The following is a 23,624-nucleotide window of genomic DNA, read 5'->3' on the forward strand; positions in this document are numbered from 1 at the left end:
TGGACACTTTAGGTGCTTCTTTAGTATATTAAAGATTCTTGAGCAATTTACACATCATATGGGACCTCTTGTCCTTGGTATATAGAGCAGATTATGTATTTAAAGCAGCAAATGTTATGTGTTACTGCTTGTGTGTCTTTTAAAATGGAGCCCGATCTGCATTTTAAAAAATGGTGAGAGCAAAGGAGTGAGCTTTGAAGGATACTGGGTCAGGATCTGTGTTTTCTTGGGTGACTTACTTGACTTTCTTTTGCCTTGGTCATTCTAGCTGGAAAACAAGACCTCATAAAACCAGAGTGAAGAATTCCATTGTAAATCCCAATTAAATAAATTTAGAAATTGTTACAATTTCAACACATAAAATCTTATGTGTAATGCTATGAAACATCCTCAACAGAGGTGCTTAATATATTGACTTAAGCAACATTTGTATGCCTTGCCTTGCTAAAGGTTATTGAAAAGGAATGGAAAACAAGTAGGTACAAGTACTTATAGGCTTGAATAAACTCCAATTGATTTTTGAGTGGTATGTTATTAAAGTGGAGAAGGGGACTCTTTGCCAGTGTCTGTTTCTGATTTTGCGAAAAAGCTGCACTAACCTCAGATGATCTATAGTATATTGATACTCTTGAAAATGACATCTTAATTTTTCATCTGTTTAGATAATTCTTGACACCATTATGAAAAACTGAAGGATGAAGAGGGTTCTTATTTATTCAAGGGATTTTTCAAGGGTCTTAATTGTCGGACTTTGATTTAACAATTCTCACTTTAAGAAGGGATGGTCCAGAGAGGAATATTTCCTTTTCTCTTATCCCTTTAGCCTATAAATGTTACCAAATCCCTTTAGCCTGTAAATGTTACCGAATTTAAAGTTGATAGCATGTGTTTATGAGGAATTGACATTCATTTGTACACCTATTTAGGAAAGATTACTTTTGTTTCAAGAAGCTTAATAAAAAAGATGACGCTCACAAACTCTCCTATATTGCACTTTTCAGATAGCCGTGGCACAGAAACTCTTAATCTGTGGGCTCTCCTTATTATTTCATATGACTATCACAAAAACTTTACCCGTGGAACACAACATTGATGATAACTTCAGAGCTACAGCATCTTTGCCTGTGAGGATTATCTACCTGTATGTGTCTCTGATGGCTGCCAGACCCAAATATTATTTTGCATGGACTCTAGGTAAGCAACTAAAAATGTATGTACTTTTCTTTACAGTTAAAAGTACTCTATGTTGGGTATGAATTTAAAAGAGAGAGTGCCCTCTTGGGGTCATAGAGAGAAGTAATTTTAGAACTGAAACTTTTGGCAAGGGAAAATGAATGGGTTTATTTTTTAATGGTCCATAATTTAACATAAACTTAAGCATAAAAGTGTATTTTGCAAATTAAATTCTGGGGCCTGATGAATAGATACCTCAATAAAACATGGATTTGATATCTTTTAATGAGAAATGGTATTCTTTAGCCCTTTAAAATTGCTTTAAAACTAGTTTAATTACATAGTGCATTTTAATTTGACTTCAGTATTTTTACTTTTCACACCCATTTAAATCCATTATAAACCTCTTCCTTGTAGTCAATTAAAAAAAAAATCCTGTTTTGAATAGCCCCACTGCAAGAACAAACTGTATAACTGAATACGGATATATTGTAGAGTATAATTATATAGTCAGCAATAACTGCAGCATAAAGTGCAGTTGTTTCCTATATTGATGGTAAACATTTCACCTTGCTCATATTAAAAACCTTAATGACCTGCTGCTAAAAGCAGAATACATATATATTGCCGTTGTTCGGGGCACTAAATGGATGTTGTAATTGAAACAATATTTTTCCTTTCCAAGTTATGTAGGGAAAATATTCAACTTCCAGAAGTTTGTGCCATGGAAATAATTGACAAATCAGATTTCAAGAGAATGATGCCAGTTCTCTTCCCACCCCCTCCAGTTTATTATATATTTGTTGCATAACTCTGCATGAAAACCGAGGGAAAACTAATGCAGTAAAGAGGGCCTTAATTTAGTAGAATACTATGACTCACTATCAGCTGCTAGTTTAGTTCCTGCTCAGTGAATTAATTTTTTCAGCCTGTCTGGGTACAGAATAATTCTAGGTTTTGTTGAAGAATGACATACTTTGGAATATCATCCCTAAAAGCACCAGTATTATTATCTGTCAGGATGGAAGTTAGCTAAAAAATGCTTAAACTTTCAGAGATGGAGTATCTCCTCAGAGGGATTTGCTAGCAGTGTTGAAGCAGCATGACTTTGATAAAATACAGAAGGACATAAACTATACCTGATCAGTGCTTCATTCAGTTCTTGTCCTTGCAACTTGTTTCTTTCCCTCTTTTGCTTCTACTTCATTGTAACTGCCCTAAGTGCCTGATCAGAATGCATGATGATACTGGTGTTTTGCTGAATGCAATGCCTTGGGTTCTTTATCTATGTAATGCCTTGGGTTCTTTATCTATTTTTATTCCTTGCAAAGGCTGAAGCTCTTTTACTAATGTATTAAAATGAATACTGCTGTTTATTCGATCAGCATTGTTTCTTTCTTTAGTTAGGAAGTCGTTATGGAATTGGTGTTACTTTCTGGTATTTCTAACTTGACCATAAATAAGTGTGGCAAGCTGATATTTGTCATGCATGGCCTCAAATAGAACAGCAGGTTTTCTTCTTACTTATGAAACTTAATTTAATAAATGTTTATTGGTGGTGCAATAGAAATATGAGAAATTATTAGATTAGCGTACTGTTTTTAAATACCAGAAATTTTGTCTTGTGGGCCAGTAGAGGTCAGAAGCATCTCTTAGATAAGCAGTGTCAGACTTCCTTGACGGCTGAATAACTGAGTGAAATTTAATAACTGAGTGCAATTTATGGCTTGCCCCTGATAGAGAAAATGTGATGTGCAAAGGTGTCAATAGATATAAAAGGGGAAAGTTTTAAAATGTGGCCTCTGAGAAAAAGTGAATTATTTTATCCCACTGATTTGACTGACATCATGGGTATGGATTAGTGAGCAAAGGAGGTTAAGTTGCCTAGGAGCAGATATTAAGAAAGGAGCGGAATAAAAGGGTTAAGGATTTCAGATGTATTTCACTGCCATATAACGTATACTCACTTTAGCAAAGTAGTGTACTTTCAATGTTCTGTCTTCCTAAATTAATATTTTATGTTGCAACTTAAATATATTGCCATAATATATTTGTATTGTTCTAGTCTAATACTGAATGAACACAGGTTAGAGGCAATTTTTCAAAGAAGAAAGGAAGGTTATTCTGCTGTAACTGGTCTTCTTTCCCTTCATCTTGTCCTGTCACTTGGGGTTGGCAGCTCTTGTTCTTCATCTCCAAGCATTCTTCTCTAGTGTGTCATCCAAGATAACACCAACCTTCTTTACGTTTTCCTTCAGTGTCTCAAACCACCTTTTTCTAGGTCTTCGGCTTGTGACTGCTAGTTCTTGTACTCTCTGGCCAATATATCTCACATCTTGTCATGTCACATGACCCAGCCATCTCAGCCCAGACTCCCTCAGCTTTTCCATAATGGGGGCTGTCTGCATCATGGCTTATATCATTTAATTGCGTAGCTTATTGGCTGTTCTCTTATCCAGCACCCACCCGAGCATTCTCGTTTTTGGTAGTATAAAGTAGTGTTCTTCTTCGAGTGCTTGCTCATGTCCATTCTGAATTAGGTGTGTGTACGCCACATGCACTGATGCTGGAAATTTTTCCCCTAGCGGTATCCATAGGGCCGGCTCTAATGCCCTCTGCAGCAGTGCGTGTATGCGCCCGTATATAGGGCAATGCTGGTCCCCCTCCCTTCCAGTTCCTTCTTACCGCCTGTGATGGTGCTGGAACACTCTCTTGCCCTCACAAGTGCTAGTATTCCTAATGGTTTTACCTGTGTGTTCCATTTTATATAATTGTTTGTTAATACTTAGAAGTTAGTCAGTTAGTACGTTTTACCCAGGGTCAGATCATGCTCTGGTCCCCAGGGTTTAAACCTTGCGCTTCGTGCAAGAAGCCTATGCCGCTGAGTGACCCACACCAGACTGTTTAAAGTGCTTGGAGGAAGTTCATGTTTGAGAAAAGTGCAAGATCTGTAAGCGTTTTCACTCGCGGACTAGGAAGGACCGGGGCATTAGACTTAAGACCCTTCTGATGGAGTCAGCACTCAGGCGTCGGAGCTGAGGTCAGACTCAGCACCCAGCACCATGGCATTAATGAGGAGCATTCCTCTGGCATCGGCATCCTCCTGGCACCATTCAACATCCCCAGTGGTGAAGAAGGATCCAAAGAAGACACATGCCGAAAGGAAATGCTTGCTGGTGCCAAAGTCGGCTTAGAAAATTTCAGGGACCACAGGGAAACCTGAGTCAACCTTGAAGGTATATCTGTCTTTGCAGGCGTTGAGCCTGGCGCCACTGTTGACTCCAGGGAGTGGCAAAAGCCCACGTCGCCTAGTGGTCTCCACCACGCCGAAGACATTCCAGGCGATGAAAGACCTCTTGGACGTATCAGTGCCGCCTAAACTGCAGGGTGGCAGGCTGGCACACCAAGGGACAGACAGCCCTGTGGGGGTCTGTCGAGGTAAAAGCCAGTGTTGGTACCGCCAAAGTGCCCCCCATCAAAGGGACGCCGTTCACCAGTCCCACAGCAGTCACCAGATCCTCGGAACCGATTCCTGGAACCGCGCCAAGAGAGGTCAGGATTGCAACTCCGGTCACCGTATGATAGGCACTGATCCCTGGAGCATCAGTATCTATCCACAGAGCGTCCAAGCCCCCGACACCGCTTGCCAAGCTCCTGCGGCAGATCACCGGAGCCCTGGCACCATTCTACAAGTCCTTACAAAAAACCTAAAGACAAAACGTGGTTGAGATAGACCCAGCGATCGGGCTCTCAGCACTGCTCCTTGACACCAGAGCTCCGGCATTCAAGAAGCGGCACTAAGAAGCATGTGGTGTCAGCGCCCACGTGGTTGCCAGGGAATAATTCCTCAGACTCGGGGGAAGAAGTCATCGTTCCCCCAAAAGGACAGGCTCCCAACCAGCCCACCGGGTTCCCCATACTGCCACAGATGGGTGTGTGGCCGCAGGGTCAGTGGACTGGCCCTTGGCAATTTGGAAGCCTTGGGGGGTTCCTTTAAACCATGGTGCCTCACCTTCACGCATCCACGGGAACCTTGATACCGCAATTTTCAAAGGGCCCAGCCACGGCACCAAACTTGGACGTGGGTTCAGACCAAGAGGCATCGTTCTCGGTCAGCCCACCGATGATCACCCTGGCTAGGGAGGAAGATCCAGCCTCTCCACAGTTACCAGCCCCCTCTTCCTTCTCATCAGATGAGGCGGTAGCAGGCTCCTCTCATGCTGCCCCCCTAGATGATTACAGGGCAGAACAAGAACTGCTAAAACATGTGGCGGCTAACTTGAGCCTCAAAATAGAGGCGCTTACAGAGCCAGTAGATGAAATCTTTGGCATCCTGGTATCTGCAGCCCCTTCCAGAGTGGCCCTCCTGGTGCTTGAAGGGGTAGTGCAGCTATTGTACCTGTCCTTGTGTTCTCCCACATTTCAGCTGAGATCTGTACTCAGCTTGTGGTACTTCACTTATCACTTGGTCCAGCACTATCTGCAGTTCCTCCCTCTCCTCAATCATACAGCACACCTACTGTATGTATCCACATACAACATTAAATATTTGTTCTCTGCTCAGTGCTATTCTAACTTCCATCAGCCGGTCACTCTTCCTTTGGATGTCCACTGTCTGATCCTGTAATATTTCTGTTATGATTATTACTACTCCATTCCTCCTTGCTGCTGAACCATGATACGAGATAATGTAATGATGATCCTAGATTTTAATCCCTTTAATTTTGTCTCATGTATACAGGCAATGCGCACTCTCCTTCTTTTCAACGTTTGTGTTACTTCTCTTGATTTCCCAGGGACTGTTCCCATATTCGGGGAAGCCAAACGCAGTCCTTAGTCTTACTTCTTTAACCACGCACGCCCAGAATGTTGTAGGCTTTTCCCATTTTCCACAGCTGTCACGTGAAGCAGTTGTGCGCTACTTATAGGGGGGGTACCCTAGCATTGTACTGGTATACTCCCTAAAGACCAAGACCCATAATGCATGTGTGATAGGCACAAGGTTTATAAACTAGCTTGCAAGCCTGACGTTCTTGGTTTGAAATCGGCATCCCTTCTTGTAAGTGGACTGTGTACCATGGCTAATGAACTTCATCTGCCTGGAGCAATCTAGTTATAAGGCACCTGACATCTGCCTTTCATACCCCCACTTTCAATGAAGAACACTCCACCTTGAGCAGGCAAGAGGTAGGAATTTGGTGATCAGAGGCTATATATTACACTGGCTGCATGAGTCATTTTCTGGGGAGTGAGAGCTCATCCTCAAATCCACCTAAGCCAGGACTGCTCTGTAGGAGTACTTGGATTATATTGCCTCTGCAGAGTCACTTTTGCCTCCCCTACTTCCTGTTTCTTAGGCATTTCCTGATTCATCAGAAAGGAACTGTAGCCCTGGTCTGTCCTGATATCAGGACTTGTGCTGTTTGAAGAAATTTTGAATACACATTAAGCATCATGTCTTGGTCAGTATGTGATTTTTCCCATGATTTTTAACAGGCACATATTTGAAGCATCACGCTTTGGTATTGTATCTGAAACATCATGATGCAAGACAATTTTATTTTTATGTTTAAACATTCAGCTTGTGTAGTCCTGATACCTGAAGGAAGAACATTGAGACATTGAACATTGAGACACTTTCTCAAGCCACTGCAACCAGTGGAGATGCCCATGCTTTGTAATCTTAAACTGAGTTTAGTTTATATCCAAAATAGAACTGATCAAATTCTAATTTTTCTCTTCCCTTTGGGTCGGGGTTAATACCATGCATTGCAGTGAGCTTGAATGGGTTCTTCTGTCAGTTTGATCAAACAGGCATATTGGAAGGCAAAAGGACCCTCTCCCAAATATAAAGAAAGAACCAAATAGAAATAAATGGACTGTCTTGGGAGAAGATGACTACATTGTGAAACTGATGGTATATTATATTCCTTCACCTTGTTTGCTTTTCTTTTTTTTATAAAAGTAACTTTAAGATTGAAAATAACTTGGTTTGCGAACATATATCCTTGTTTGTCTTACTCTTTCCTTTTCATAGTTAAGTGCCTAATCCAAGGATTCTGAGTGCTTCTAAAACATTTAAATATACAGCCCAAAAGTACATTAAAACATTAATGTAATTAATACATTAAAATGCAATGAATCACATGTACTTGTTATATGATACACGATATTTGTAATGCAGGCAATTTATAACTACTTACATCAATTGTTTTCCCTTTTGTTTCATTGCAGCAGATGCAATTAATAATGCAGCAGGGTTTGGTTTTAGAGGCTATGACAAAAAAGGAGCATCTCGTTGGGATTTAATATCAAATCTGAGAATCCAGCATATAGAGGTTTGTTCATGGCTCTTTCAAATAAAATTTGTGCTCATGTAGAAACTTTTAAATACATTAAATTGTCTTACTTATTCTATTCTCAGAATTGCAAAGGTGTCACAAATCAGAGGTGACACAATCAGTTTCTGGGGGAAGAAGTGACAAATCACATACATTTTGGATATCCTCTCTGCAAGCCAATTAATTTGTGTGATTTTTTTTTTTTGTGATTACGAATACTCTAAATGTAGAGTTATAAACTGTGAAATAAAAGCAAGCTTATTATAGAGCAGTTGAATAAATTCCTGCTGTACTTATTCAGCTCATCCCCAAAGAATAATTTATGTATCACACTATTCTGAAATACATTATGACTCTTTAATATGGTGCCTTTACATTTTGCAGAAATAATTAATATTTTGGTTTTACAGTTTTCAACAAGTTTCAAGATGTTTCTTGATAACTGGAATATTCAAACAGCTCTTTGGCTTAAAAGGTACTGTATTTCTTAAAAAAAAAGACTTTTCTACCTTGAAGTTTCTTTATTACTTATCTTTAAAAAAGTCTATCTAATACTTGTTATTAGAGATTCTAAACCAATGCAGCTGCATTGTCGATGATCAGCTTTAATTATAGCGCTATCCATCTTGAATAATACTTTGTTATACTTAGGAGTTGAGCTAATGATCTCATTGTTTAGATGCTAAACTATGATATTTCAGCAGAAACTGCTAATCATCTTCACAACAGCATGCTATCCTAGTGGAATGGACCTAAGAGTGTGTTCATTTGTGGAGGAGCATTGTTTATTCTCAACCTCATAAGCAGCATGTTTCTCAGAGTCACTGAGAGGAATACTCAGCCCCAAATCAGCCTCTGGTGGCTGGCCTTTGGAGGACCCTATGAGCTTCTTTAGCTATCCAGTCACAGAATCTTCCCTATATTATGAGTGGGAACTTCTGCACCCTCTCCCTTCCCAGAGATTACACTGCAAGCTCTAAACAGCATGGGAATGCTGTTGGGAGAGTATGCAATGTGCACATTGTCTTCTTCAGTTCCCTCATGTAAATGGCAGATTCATAGTTCTCTGGCTTGGCCAGAAAGAAAATATGGTCCCCAATGGGCTAATGCTTCCCTGCTGTTCCCTTCCAAATATTTGAGAGGGTGGAATGATATAGAGCCAAATGAAACATCCTAGGTGAACAGAAGGCAGAAAACACCCATCCTTCTTGGCAATTATATTGAGGCAAGTCCCTTTTCCCCTCATGAGATGAACTTTATTAATTGCTGGCAGTTTTTGTAGACCCAGCCTTGGAGCCTTACACATGCCTTTACCAAACAATTAGGACTAGAGAAGCTTAACAGCCACAGGTCCAGGAAATAGGATGTTGGTAATCAGAGGAAGCTAATTTATATAAGATTCTTGTTCTATGAAGTAACTTCTAGTTGTGAAGGTGTATTTCCTGAGTTTTGGCACTGTGCAAAAGATGACTAGCATCTTTGAATAGACAACCTATGTAAAGACAGTAACGATAGCCTTCTGCAGCCTATTGTTGATTCTTATGTATTCTGCTGGAGATGCCTCTTGAATTAACGGTGCCTTTCAAGTGGTATGGTGGCGATAAGAAATAAAGCCTGTAGAGTAGATTGATACTTGTTCTCAGTGCTTAGACTGTGTTACTACATCTAATGCAGTGATTAGGGAATGCATACGTGCTACTAGGACCTCCATGGCTTTGTAGTTGCTCTGTCTAATCAAACCCCTCCCTCTCAGTTCAACACTGCTCATAATAGGGAAAGCGCTCCCAGCAAATGTAAACCTGCTGTGCACATAGTGGAACACACCCTCAACTGCCTCCCTCATTCACCAAATCAACTCTTCTTATAAAGGAGAGAAATATGTTTCCTTCAAATTTGCTCTCCTCACAGGAGGGATGTTTGTGTGTAGTGGTGTACGCTCTCCTCCCCAAATGTTTTTCCATCCCTAAAAAGCAGAAATTAAGTTTTAATAAACTTTATTGCAGGGAAGATCAAACTGTCTGCTAATGTAAACATCTGTTTGCAAGCCAAACTCGCAATGTCACAGAATTTATTGCCAGAGAAGTCAGCATGAAGGTTCATTAGCATATATAATTGAGGGTATTGAAATGTACTTCCTAGTAGGGTTGGTTGGGAATTTTTCAACAAAACCTTTTTTTTGTCAGAAAATGCCAATTTGTCAAATCCAAAACCATTTGTTGGAAAAGGTTAGTTTTGATAAATTTCCAATTTTGAAAAAAAAATTGAAATTGTTGAGATGTCCAATTTCTATGTTTTCCCATTTCTGGAAAAACTCCAGTTTTGAGGTCAAAATGACTTAATTTAAAAATTAAGTTAAATTTATAGTAAAGAAAAAAAATGCTTAAAGAAACAAGGTCAATACTGGAACTAAATGTTTTGAAATTATTTAAATGAAACATTTCAATTGTCCTAATCTTAATTTGTTCAGATTTTTGTTCATGAATGAACATTTTCATCCCAGTTTGGGATGGGAACATTTTTTTTTTTAATCTCAAAAATTCTCATGGGACAGGTAAAGCATTTCCTATCCAGCTGTAGTAGTAGCTAGCCAACAGAGTTCTGCCTTTCAGGAGTGATGTCATGCCACTGTGAAGAAGCATGCATGATAGCCTGTGATCTTGTATCAAACCTGTGAGAAAAGTTACAGCATTTTCTGTAAATCATAATACATTAATGTTTAAATCCAAGATTCAATAGAATTGTGTAATCAAATAGCAGCTGCTATTAAATCTATGGCTTGCTTTTTAAATGGTTATTGGCATTGTTGTTGATCATCTTCTCTCCCTTATATCCTTTGCCTTTAATACATTTATTTTACTTGTTAGAGTATGCTATGAGAGAGCTTCCTTCAGTCCAACGATCCAGACCTTTATCCTTTCAGCCATTTGGCATGGTGTGTACCCAGGATATTATTTAACATTTTTAACAGGAGTACTAATGACACTAGCAGCACGAGCTGTAAGTACCAACCAAGTATCTTCTTAATGAGTTTTTTAAAAGCAAAGTGACTATTTATGTTACAGTGCCCAGAGGTTTGTGCATCACAAGGGAAACTCAGACACAATGTTGGCCCCAAACAGTATAATCTATATTTTAGATGTAACAGTAGTGGGAGTGATGAATACAAGGGAGGGAGTGGGAGGAAGACAATCAGTATGTTGCTGTTACTGTGTGTTTGTAGCACATCTTTCATGTGACGTTCTCAAGCTGCATTGAGTACATCGTACAATATTATTGTAATGTCAACTGGATCAGATGTAGTTAAAAGTGATTTTAAAAAGTCAACTTACTTGCCAGCTTTCCTTAGGGTTTGGAGGCCCAAGATAACAATTTCTGTAGAATTTACTAATTAGTTTAAAATAAACTTCTATATGATACTTTTGTAAAGATGTTAAAATAAAGCAGCGTTCTCGGCCAACAGACAAACATCTCTAGTGCATTTGCTGCTCAAAGTTCTGACAAGCAACAGCAGAGTGACATTAATAAGATTCTGGTCAGTTTCACTGATGCTATTCAGAACCCTGTGGATCCAGGAAAGTAAACCCAGAACCTAGAGAAGTAAACCTCTCAAGAAATCTATCAGTGTCATGTTTTTGCTTGGGAAAGTTATGAGAAGAAACAAAAGTAGGTACTAGAATTAATCAAGAAGAAAGAGGACACCAAAAATGGAAGCTGACCTGGGTGGGATACAATAACAGAGACCACTTTCCCATGAGAGCAGGCAGGAGGCTGTGAAGGGAAGAGAGCGATGGAACAGAAGACTCTTTGTTGGAGCTTCAGATTTATCAGACTCCTCCTACTACTAATAAAACATGTAATACTTTCCTCCCATAGATATGAAAGCATTTTACAAAGGTGAGTTAGCATCATTGTCCCCATTTTACAGCTGTGACCCCTTTCCTAACAACAGTTAAGAGACTCTGCAGGAACAGTATATAGACATAAAGCCCCTTCCTTTTTCCTGTCACTAGAAGGGTAAATCTTCACACTTTTCAGCCAGGCTGATACAAAAGATAGAGCTCCAAGAAAGTCCCAGGAACAGTTCCCTGGCACAAACTGCAGCACTCACCCACTTCCCAGCAGCATAGGGTTCCAGTAATGTGGACTTCTTATTGAACTTTGATTCTAGATTTTGCTGGTGGAGCACCCCTCACTTTCATATTTCATCTCTCTAACTAGTATATTTAGTTCGCTCGTTTACAGAAGTTGGGTTTGCAAGCAAGTATTTTAGTAGTATTGATTGACTATCCAAAACAGATTGAGGTATTTTATCATGTCGGTTATTTACATTTACTGTCCCTTGTTAGGTCTGTGAAGATCAGATGCTCTGAGATCACCACCTTCCTCTCAACATACACTCTGCTGATTTCACTCCCATCATTCATTTCACCCCCATTGTTTCATTAATAATTCCCTATTAATGACATTTACTGATTAAAATTTAATCCTTTCAAGTCTAAATAACTTAGATTTCTATGTAGCTAATTCTGTGGAACTTGGATGATAAATCTTAACTTCTAGGACTGATTCTTTTAAACTGCATATATAGTCGTGTCTAATTTATACTCCAGTTTACTACACTAAGAGGCACAAATGACCGTGTAGCTGCAAAACTGACCATTTGCTTGAACAGCTAAAGCAGATGGATGGTCCAGTGGATAGGGCACTAATCTAGGACTTGGGGAGATCGGGGTTTAATTCCCTGCTCTACCACAAACTTCCTGTGTAACCTTGGTCAAGTCACTTAGTCTTTGTGTGCCTTAATTCCCTGTCAGTAAAATGGGGATATTGGCACTTCCTACCTCACAGTGGGGTTGTGAGGATAAAAACATTAAAGACTGTGTGGCACTCAGGTACTATGTTGATGGGGGCCATATAAGTACCTTAGATAGTTATTTGAATTTTTCACATGCAGTTGTAGTAAATGCATACAAATTAAGGGTACAATGGTTTATGTACAATATGTACTTCTTCTTCAAGTAGTGTCCCTATGGATGCTCCACTGTAGGTATGTCTGTGTCCCTGCACTGCTGATCAGAGAACTTCAGTAGCAGTGTCCAATGGGCCCACACATATGCTATCTCTCCTTGTGTTGCACCACAAGGCTAGCCAGCGTGTGCGCCCTCAGTTTCTTCTCAACTGACCCTGGTTAGAGACAGAGCCTTTAGCGGATTCGTTAGCAGATCGTTAACTCTCCTTTTCATTTGTTAAGCTTTAGCTTTTAGAAACCTTTTAGCTTTCTTCTGACTTTTTATTTAGCCTGTGCCTAACAGAAAGAAAGAAAGAAAGACTTGTTCTTATGTTGACACCTGGTGGGGGGGTCCTCTCCTGGACTAGGGTATGCCCAGCTCTCTGTGCTTCAAGAAGTGTCGCACTTGTAGTGAGGCGACCCCAGTTGCAGACAAGCACTCCCAGTGCATTTGCTTCCTTGGCAAGGACCACATCCAACAAAAGTGTTCCCTTTGCCAGCAGCTCCAACTGAAATCCCTCAAGGACAGAGACCTCTGCCATAAAATCATCTTTATGGAGGCAGCTCTCTGACCCCAGCCCTCTGGCAGGTGTGAGTCTTCCTCTCAACCTTCGACTTTGAAGGATAGTGGTTCTAAGAAATGGTCCAAGGACTCCTCTCACAAGTCGAAAAATAGAGTGGGAAGTCCCCTCTGCGAGCCCAGTGATAGATGAAAGCAATCACCATCTCGCTTGATATCCTCGGCACTGCTGGCACCGACATCATCCAGGACCCGCGCTTCACAGCAACCATCAGTGTCTGGTACAAAGAGAAAGGGCAAACACCCTAAAACGCTTCTGGTACATGAGATGATGTCGCATTAGCCCATCCGGCACCGGAGACATCAGTACAGATGAGGTCCCCAACTCCCCCGGCACCACCACCAGGATGCTCAGTTCAGGCGGAATTCCATCAGGCTGGTTTCCTGATTATGTTGAAAGCACCTGACTCTCAGCCCCTCAGTACCAAGTTCATGGCGCACCGAGTCATGGCCGACCAAGGGGTTTTCTTTCACACTCATGCCGTGCCCCTCTGATATCAAATTAGGGATAGCGATCCGGAAGGAGCTTCTCAATACGCCTCCCAAGCGCCATATGGAACCCAATATCAACAGGGTATGGGAATGTATCACCAGATGGCACCACCACCATCTTGGTACAGCCACCATGGGCAGCTTCACCAGGCTCTTTGCCACTGCAATGGCCATACTGGGACCCTGGGTGGTGCACTGACAGCCTGTCTCAAGGGCACCAGGCATTGTTTGAGAGCCTCCTAGATATGCTACCTTAGTCACAGCATTGCAGGCCTCAGAACCTCAAGAAGTGAAGGAGCAGAAGGTAGACACAGAGAAGGAAGTAACACCTAAGGCCATATCCTTTTCTTTACCAGACGAAGCCGTCATGCCATCATCACCTTCCATGGTGACGACTTGCGATTGTTCCAAGGGCTGGTGAAAAGAGTGGGGGACACTTTCCACATACCATTGGAGGAAGTTAAAGATAGGCACCACCAGCTCATCGATATCCTCCATGCTTCATCTTTTTCCAAAATCGTCCTCCCAATCAATGAGGTCATCCTAGACCCGGTTAAGATGGTGTGGCAAACCCCAGGTTTGGTGCAGACATGCAAGGACAAAAAATATTATGTCCCCCCAAAGGAATCAGAGTTCCTATTAACTAACCCATCCACCACCCAATTCCATCATGGTGGATGCTGTGAACTCTCATGGCCGACAGCACCACTCTAGCACCCTATGACAGAGACTGGAAGTCCCTTGATCTCTTTGGTAGGAAGGCAAACTTCTTGACCATCATACAGTTTCGAATCGCCAGCCACTCACAGCAAAGCAAGATTACACGAATTACAATAAGTTACATGACTTTATTGATAAACTGCCAGAGAGCTTCTAGGACTCCTTCAAGACCATCATCCAGGAAGGACAACTGGTGGCAAAAACATCTTTGCAATCGGCCCTTGATGCTGTCAACACAGCTGCCAGGACCATCTCCATGACTGTGGTGATGAGATGGGCGTTGTAGCTTCGCCTCTTGGGATTCCCAAAGGAGGAGGGACAGACCACATTGGAGGACCTCCCCTTTCAGGGTGTGAAGCTCTTTGCCGAGAAGACCGACGCCTCTCTCTACTCTTTGATGGATTCCAGGGCCATGCTTAGGTCACTGGGAATCTACACACGAGGGCAAAAAAGGCGTTTTAGCCCTCAGTACCAACAAAGGCCTTATTTGTCCCAATTCCCATCACAGCGGCACTATGACCACAGAGGAAAAAGGGGAAATTCTCAAAACAGAAGTTTTTCAGCTCCCAATCCTCTAGTCAACCAAATGCCCCTTTTGACGGGCAGATAGCAGTGCCATGAGACCTCTCCCCACTACTACATGCGCCCATGCACCCATTTGGCAGTGTTCCACTGTGCTGGGAGCACAAAATGTCCAACTAAGTATTATCTACACCAGAGGTTCTCAAACTATTTTTGCTGAGACCTTTTTTGAAAATATTTCAGGCTGTGATGACCCCCCCCAAAAAAGTGAAGTGATACTCCCCCATGCCATGCCATGCCATCCTTACCAGCATGCATGGGGGCTGACAGCTTGCGACCTCCCCCATAATAACCTTGTGACCCCCTGAGGGGTCACAATCCCCAGTTTGAGAGCACCTGATCTACACCATCCCTGACAGGTGCTAGTGTAACCTGCTCTTAAAAATCTCCAATGATGGAGATTCAGCAACCCCCCTAGGTAATTTATTTCAGTGCTTAAGTACCCTGACAGGAAGTTTTTCCTAATGTCCAACCTAAACTGCCCTTTCTGCAATTTAAGCCCATTGCTGCTTATCCTCAGAGGTTAAAAAGAACAATCTTTCTCCCTCCTCCTTATAACAACCTTTTAAGTACTTGAAAACCGTTATCATGTCTCCCCTCAGTCTTCTCTTCTCTAGACTAAACAAACCCAATTTTTCAATCTTCCCTCATAGGTCATGTTTTCTAGACCTTTATAAATCATTTTTGTTGCTCTTCTCTGGATTTTCTCCAGTTTGTCCACATCTTTCCTGAAATGTGGCACCCTGAACTAGACACAGTACTCCAGTTGAGGCCTAATGAGTGCGGAGTAGAGCAGACTAATTACTTCTTGTGTCATGCTTACAACACTCCTGCTAATACATCCCAGAATGGTGTTTGCTTTTTTTGCAACAGTGTTACACTGTTGACTCGGATTTAGCTTGTGACACTGTGACCCCCAGATCCCTTTTCGCAGTACTCTTTCCTAGGCAGTCATTTCCCGTTTTGTATGTGTGCAACTGATTGTTTCTTCCTAAGTGGAGTACTTTCCATTTGTCCTTATTGCATTTCATCCTATTTAACTCAGACCATTTCTCCAGTTTGTCCAGATAATTTTGAATTTTAATCCTGTCCTTCAAAGCACTTGCAACCCCTCCCAGATTGGTATCATCCACAAACTATAAATGTGCTCTCTGTGCCATTATCTAAATTATTGATAGAGATATTGAACAGAACCGGACCTAGAACTGATCCTTATGGTACCGCACTCGATAAGCCCTTCCAGCTTGATTGTGAGCCACTGTTAACTACTCTCTTGGAATTGTTTTCCAACCAACACCAATCTTATAGTAGCTCCATCTAGGTTGTATTTCCCTAGTTTGTTTATGAGACGGTCATGCAAGAAAGTATCAAAAGTCTTACTAAAGTCAAGATATACCACATCTACCACTTCCCCCAAGGCTTATTACCCTGTCAAAGAAAGCCATTAGACTGGTTTGACATGACTTGTTCTTGATAATCCATGCTGACTGTTACTTATCATCTTACCATCTTCTAGGTATTTGCAAATTCCTTGCTTAATTATTTCCTCCATTATCTTTCCAGATACTGATGATAAGATGACTCGTCTGTAATTCCCCAGGTTGTCTTATTCCCCTTTTTATGGATTAGCACCTAATTTGCTCTTTCCCAGGCCTCTGGAATCTCTTCCGTCTTCCATGATTTTTCTAAAATAATCACTAATGGCTCAGATATATCCTCAGTCAGCTCCTTGAGTGTTCCAGCATGCATTTCATTAGGCCCTAGTGACTTGAAGACATCTAACTTATCTAAATAATTCTAAACTTATTTCCCTATTTTAGCCTCTGATCCAACCTCATTTTCACTAAGTTAAATGTCCAATTACTACTAAACCTTTTGGCGAAAACTGAAACAAAAAGTCATTTAGCACTTCTGCCATTTCCACATTTTCGGTTATTGTTTTTCTCCCTTCATTGAGTAACAGTCCTACCCTGTCCTTCGTCTTCCTCTTGCTTTGAATGTATTTGTAGAATGCTTTCTTGTTACCCTTTACAACTCTAGATAGTTTAATCTCGTTTTGTTTTTTGGCCTTTCTAATTTTGTCCCTACATATGTGTGTTATTTGTTTATATTCATTCTTTGTAATTTGAGCTAGTTTCCACTTTTTGTAGGACTCTTTTTTGAGTTCCAGGTCATTGGTTAAGCCAGGGTGGTCTCTTGCCATACTTCCTATCTTTCCTACACAGTAGGATAGTTTGCTCTTGTGCCCTTAACAATGTCTCTCTGAAAAACTGCCAGTTCTCTGGAACTGGTTTTTCCCTTAGACATGCTTCCCATGGGATCTTACCAACCAACTCTCAAAGTTTGTTAACGTCTGCCTTTTTTAAATCCATTATCTTTATTGTGCTATTTTCCTTCCTACCATTCCTTAGAATTGTAAATTCTGTTATTTCATGATCACTGTCACCCTAGCTGCCTTCCACTTTCAAATTCTCAACCAGTTTCTCCCCATTTGTCAAAATCAAATCTCGAATAGTCTCTCCTTTAATAGCTTTCTCCACCTTTTGAAATAAAAAATTGTCTCCAAAAATTTCAAGAACTTGTTGGATAATCTGTGTCCTGCTGTATTATTTTCCCAATAGATGTCTGGATAGTTGCAGTCCCCCATCACCACCAAGTCCTGTGCTTTGGATGATTTTCCTAGTTTAAAAAAAGCCTCATCCACCTCTTCTTTATGGATAGGTGGTCTATAGTAGACACCCACCATGTCATTTTTAGAGGGTGGGAGAGTAAGTGGACCATATCTTCCTACTCTAAACAGTTTCCATACTCCAGGACAATTCATGATGGTTCTGATGTTAGGAGGAAACATGCTGAGGCATTTCTTGGAACAGGAGATGACAATCATGATAATAATATGTAGTAATTATGGAGCACTTTTTCATCTTCAACAAGATTTGAGTTTGGAAGTTATTTTGAGTCATGTGACCAGATCAGTCAGCCTCACCTCAGTCCCTAGAAAAATCATGGAGCAGGTCCTCAAGGAATCCATTTTGAGGCACTTAAAAGAAAAGAAGGTGATCAGGAACAGTCAGCATGGATTCACCAAGGGCAAGTAATGCTGGATCTGGACCAACCTGATTGTCTTCTTTGATGAGATGACTGGCTCTGTGGATGTGGGGAAAGTGGTAGACTTGATACATCTTGACTTCAGCAAAGCTTTTGATTCAGTCTCCCACAGTATTCTTGCCAGCAAGTTAAAGAAATATGGGTTGGATGAATGGACTATAAGATGGACAGAAATCTGGCTAGATCATTGGGCTCAACGAGTAGCCAGCAGACGGCAACGAAAATGATTAGGGGCTGGAGCACATGACTTATGAGGCGAGGCTGAGGGAATTAGGCTTGTTTAGTCTGCAGAAGAGAAGAGTGAGGGGGGATTTGGTAGCAGCCTTCAACTACCTGAAAGGGGGTTCCAGGGAGGATGGAGCTAGGCTGTTCTCAGTGGTGGGAGATGACAGAACAAGGAATAATGGTCTCAAGTTGCACTATCGGAGGTCTAGGTTGGATATTAGGAAAAGCTTTTTCACTAGGAGGGTGGTGAAGCACTGGAATGGGTTACCTAGGGAGGTGGTGGAAGCTCCTTCCTTAGAGATTTTTAAGACCTGGGTTGACAAAGCCCTGGCTGGGATGATTTAGTTGCGGTTGGTCCTGTATTGAGCAGGGGGTTGAACTAGATGGCTTCCTGAGGTCCCTTCCAACCCTAATATTCTATGATTCTATGTGCACAGAGCGCTATGCCTTGTACCAGATTGTCCACTATGATATGACCCCATTGCACTTCTCAAGTGGCACAAATGGCCAGGATCTGGTGATAAGCGGCTTGCAGAGAATATCCCTTGTGGAGGGAAACTCTTTTTGTGTAAACTCAGTTGGAAGCAGCCTCCTGTGCCAGCCTCCAGCTGAGGATAGGAGGTGTGACGGGAGTGGAGTAGAATGGAATGAAATTACACTGATCTTCCACTCTTGTCAGGTCCTTATGGGATGTTACTGTAACTGATCCTGGAGCTGTGCAACACAGCAATAACCAGCTCTCTCATGCCCTCCTCCCCTTCCCTATCCCCCCGAGGGATGGAAGGATTGAGCCCTCATCTCTGTCCTTAAGAAGCTGTTCCTTGGCCTATGAAAGAATAATTTAAAATGTACTTTTTGTGCTTTTTCTCTGTTTGTGCATTTAGACCTTCATATGTGTTATAATTGCCTTAATAATACGCTGCAGGTACAATTTATAACCAAACACTTTTTCATGAGAATTGTAATGACACTCAAGATCTCAGGCTGTAAAGTAATTTACACATTTCACAAGAACACATTTCATTGCTGCTGCTGTTGTTTTTTAAACTAACACAGAGAAGTAAATAAGGCCACTTCATACCTACATAAGGCTACATTTCTGAAAGTTTAATTTTTGCTTCTACCTAATGCCTGCCAATTTTTTAAAAAAAATCTTAAAATGGCAGAGTGATTAACATTTGATAATTTAATCTAATTTTTTTATTTCTAAATCTTTGCCCCATTTACTTTTATGATCTTTAGATCAAGCCACATTGAACAATTAAAAAACCAAACAAAAGTAAGAAATAAGTTTGACCCCATGTAGGAGTGTATGGGGCTGTCTCCCCTTGTCAGTCTCTGAGAGAGACCATACCTCCTTGCTGTCACGCCTGTCAAGGCAAGCTGAAACAGGGGAATTAGCTCTCTCCGATGCCCTGGCCCTGTAGCAGAGCAGGGCAATAATCTGATGATGATCTGAGAGCTGGCAATTAGTCTAGGGGACTGCGGATCTCAGGAAGGGCAGAGCACCAAACAGTCTAGGGGCTCTGGTTCCCCAGGTGTGGCAGAGCACCCCAAAAGCCTATGAGCTCAGGCCCTCAGGCTGGGTGGAGCAGTTAGTAGTTTATAAACTCAGGCCCTCAGGCAGAGCGGAGCACCAAACAGTTCATGGGCTCTGGCCTTCTGGCAGGGCAGATCTAGGAAGGCAGTCTAGGGGGCTCGGGCCTTCTGGCAGGGTAGAGCCCGCAATCAGGCCTCCTGGTCTCCATTGGGGTGGCTCTCACCCCAGCGATGGTGTTGGCAGTAGGGGGTAGGGGAACCCGTGCCCACCTTACTCCACCGAGTCCCAGCTCGGTGCCCTAGCAGTCGTGGAGAGTTCCACCACTGGGTCAGCAGGATCCCAGCAGAAACACGCTGACCTAGTATCGGGCCACAACACAACCAGACAATTGTCTGATTTCCCTGGGCCACTTCCTACACACCATCTGTGAGGTACCTGGATCTCAGGGTTGTGCTCCATCTCCCTGGAGTAGGCAGCTAGCAACAATCCCAGCAGTTCCTTGGTATCCCAGGTGGCAGGCAGTTCCAGCAGCTCCTCAGCGTCCCAGGTGGCCGGCTGCTCCGGCAGCTTCTACAGGTCCTCAATCCTGTAGCATTCGAGCTCCAGGAGGGGCAGAGAGACCTCCTCCTCTAGGAGCTCCTGCCAAACTGAGCTACTAGGCTTTCCCTTTATACTTCCTGTTACATCCCTCTGCTTCCGGTGGGAAAGGCATGGCTGTTCTGGCTCCACCCACCATGGGGCAGGGAGGGTGCTGTCCCTGTCAGTCTCCGAGGGGGGGTCACACCCTCTCACTGTACCCCAAAAGAACTTGTCCTTAGTCACAGAAAACCCCACTTAACCAGGTCTTTCCTCAGCAAAAGGCTGAGTAAATAGCCATTATCTCATATCTTGAAGGTAAAAAATACTCAAGCTATGTTGTACAAGTGGGTTTCAGTGGAGGATACTCCAGGGAGAGAGCTCAACCTCAGAGGTCAAATCTACTGTGTATTAGCAGAAGCATCCTCGCTGATCTCAGCTGTTAGGATGGAGCATAAAGACAGAGGTGGTCTCTGAGAAAACCAGGCCCCTAAGAAGTGTAGGACTTTATTGATAATGCCTTGAATCTCAGCTGGAAGCAAGTTTGGTAGCCAATATAAGTGTAATTTGTTGTACTCAAGAAGCACGACTAAGCAAGACAGCTCTAGCCAAAATTTCTGAATAGTTTTTATAGGTAGTCCCAGAGTTGAATACAAAATCCTTTCTAAAATCACAAAGACATGGATAACTCTGGCTAGGACACCAATAAGGAAAGACCACAATGTCTTAGACAGACCCAACTGGAGCGGAACTCCTGACAACTGCTGGTATCTGATAATTCCGGGTTAACCAAGTATCCAAAAGGAATCTTTTTAGATTTTAGTGTAAGCCTTGTAGAAAGCACAAAATTCTCATCTTCTTGAAGACACTCCACCATTTAGCCCTGCCTTAATAAGAAATCAGATTTGAAACTATCTCAGTTTTCAACCCCACCTTCACTCTACCAATGATTAGTCCTGGATCATAGAGTTTCTCAAGCATGACTCTGTCCATTACTGCCAGGATTCTTTGAATCAGAAATACATTATTATGGTCCTCCATCAGCAGCCTTTCATACCAATACCAGAATCTGCATGGACACTTGACCTTGTCTTCACGGGGCAGAAAATCTGTTAATGAGGTCAGCTGACTATACCCAGAATCAAAGCCAGATTGAAAGGGATCAAGTCAGTAAGAAGGCTGCAGATGATAGTAGAGCTGCTTTTTCACCAAATGGTAGGAATTAGCATGTACCAGTACATGCTACTGCAAGGAACATGGAAGTAATAACTGCAAATCTTATACTTACTCTTTTGCCAGACTACATTTTAAATGTCATCCCCAATACTTATTTGTATTGCAGTGATGCTCTGGGACCCCAGAGATCAAGTCTCCATGTGTGCTAGCTAGCCATTCACTCTCTGTACATAATGAAAGAGGGGAAAGAAAAACAACATAACAGTTCCTGCCACAGAATTTACAATCTAAGCAATAACAAAACATAGCAAGTACATACAACAGGGAAATGAGAGCATGGGGAGGACAAAATAAGTGACATTGTTTGGTATATTAAGTAGCAGTTTCAGGACACCAACTCTCTAGTTGTTGTCAAGTGTTTTGTTGGCATCATGTCTGAGGTGAGTCTTGAGGAAGAACTTGAAAGATGAAAAAGTAGTTACCTTATGGTATTTGTGACCCTTCCATGCCTAGGGTAGCCACCTGAAAATGCCAAGGTCAGGGCAGGCTGCAAAAGGAGAGCAGATTCTCCCAGCACTGTTGGGTGACACTGAAATCAGACTTCCCAACCAGACACAAAGAGTGCTTCTGATTCCCCACACTAGATATTGAGAAGCCAAAATAAAGATATACACAGTCCCCTTTACTACATTTCAGTCTCCGGCTCCCAATCAGCCATTAGGTCCAGTAAAGAGATCAGTTATTTAAAACTCTATGCTCTTTACCAAAAAAGTTTCTACTGACCCCAAAGGGTCAGCCACAGTACCAGATCAATATAAGTTTGGATCTTACCCAAAATACCACACTGCCAGCCAATCCTTTAGTGACTAAAACTAAAGGTTTATTATAAAAAGAAAGAAACAAACTATAAGAGAAATGTTAAAGGATTAAAGCAATCAGATACATACAAATGATTTGAAAGTCCATATATATCAGGTTTCTAGTAGAGTTGTGGAGTTTGCAGGCTTGTATAGTCCCTCTGGTATACATTCAGTAATTGGATGGGTCTGTCCTTTGTTTCACAGCTTCAGTTCAGTTCAGTTGTAGATGAGTTGATCCAGAGGTAGGTGATGACTGAAAGATAGACTAAAAACTGGTGATTGAAAACAAAATGGATCTTGGGCATCTGCCTTTTATGTCCTCTGGCTTTTGCCATGCTGCTTGTGGAATTTTACAGGAACCAAAATGGAGTCCAGAGTCAGATGAGTAAGTCCTGGTGACTCATCAGGTATATCCCTAGCTTCTCTCCCTGGCCCCTTGTACCTGTGAATCTTTTAATGGGCCATTAAGCAGGCTATTGTTCTGCAGACATCCTGTCTGGAGTGTCACCCAGACACAGCACAATTTGAAATACAGATATATCAACCATATCTATAATTTCCATTACACATACAACACATGAACATAAACAACATCATCTTACTTAGCATATTATAGCCTTTCTAACAGTACCTGACATGGCATATCTCACATAAATTACTATGATTTTGACATATTGATGTTAAGTAATATAATAAATGCCGCCCCCCTCCAATCCAGCCGGCGTCACAGTATTTTAAAAGGAGCTCCTCCTCTCATGCAGAAGGAGCCACACTGGAAGAAACACAAAAGTTGAGAGAAAACTTGAGTGAGTGATGTGGGCTGGATCATTGGCACAGCCTAGATGGAAGTCAGTGGCTCCATTCTCTGTTAGAATTGCAGGGCTAAACAATGAAGGGTTTTAAAGTTTGTTTGTTTTTTAAGTAGTGTGTGTTTGCTGTGGAGAACAGGTAAGAGAAGATGACTTAGTCACAACAAGAAGCCAGGAATGTGTCCTGGCAGCAGAGTTTTGAATGGGCTGGAGAAGGGCAAAATGGCATTTGTCAAAGTAAGGGTGGGGTGTGCCAGTTTGGGGTTCAACCCAGACCAGTGATTGGTTGTGTCATGGCTTGTTTTGTAATCCTCAGTGCCTTAAAATGCTCTGCTACTGTAGCTATCTGTCTGGATGCCCCCAGTCGGTGTTTGTGTGTTGAGCAGCTCTGACTGCAGCAGCCTGCTTGTCACACCACAGGCACACTCTGGTCT

General features: G+C 41.9%; 1 protein-coding gene across 3 annotated transcripts in view; it reads left to right on the plus strand.

Annotated features, from left to right (window-relative positions):
- MBOAT2 (membrane bound O-acyltransferase domain containing 2) overlaps positions 1–23,624 on the plus strand; it is a 198,662-nt gene that overhangs the window by 167,651 nt on the left and 7,387 nt on the right. For 2 of the 3 annotated variants that reach the window (XM_067544805.1, XM_067544807.1), the window contains 4 exons: positions 1,002–1,194; positions 7,408–7,511; positions 7,925–7,989; positions 10,379–10,511. In XM_067544805.1, the coding sequence (XP_067400906.1) occupies positions 1,002–1,194; positions 7,408–7,511; positions 7,925–7,989; positions 10,379–10,511 (495 nt within the window). Of the gene's footprint in view, positions 1–1,001; positions 1,195–7,407; positions 7,512–7,924; positions 7,990–10,378; positions 10,512–11,860; positions 12,041–23,624 lie in introns of those variants that run through there. The other variant, XM_067544808.1, reaches the window with a different exon arrangement.

This window comes from Emydura macquarii, unplaced genomic scaffold (genome assembly GCF_026122565.2).
Source record: "Emydura macquarii macquarii isolate MOO-44397 ecotype Brisbane River unplaced genomic scaffold, CSIRO-AGI_Emac_v2 contig_1027, whole genome shotgun sequence".
NCBI classification, from domain to species: Eukaryota; Metazoa; Chordata; order Testudines; family Chelidae; genus Emydura; species Emydura macquarii.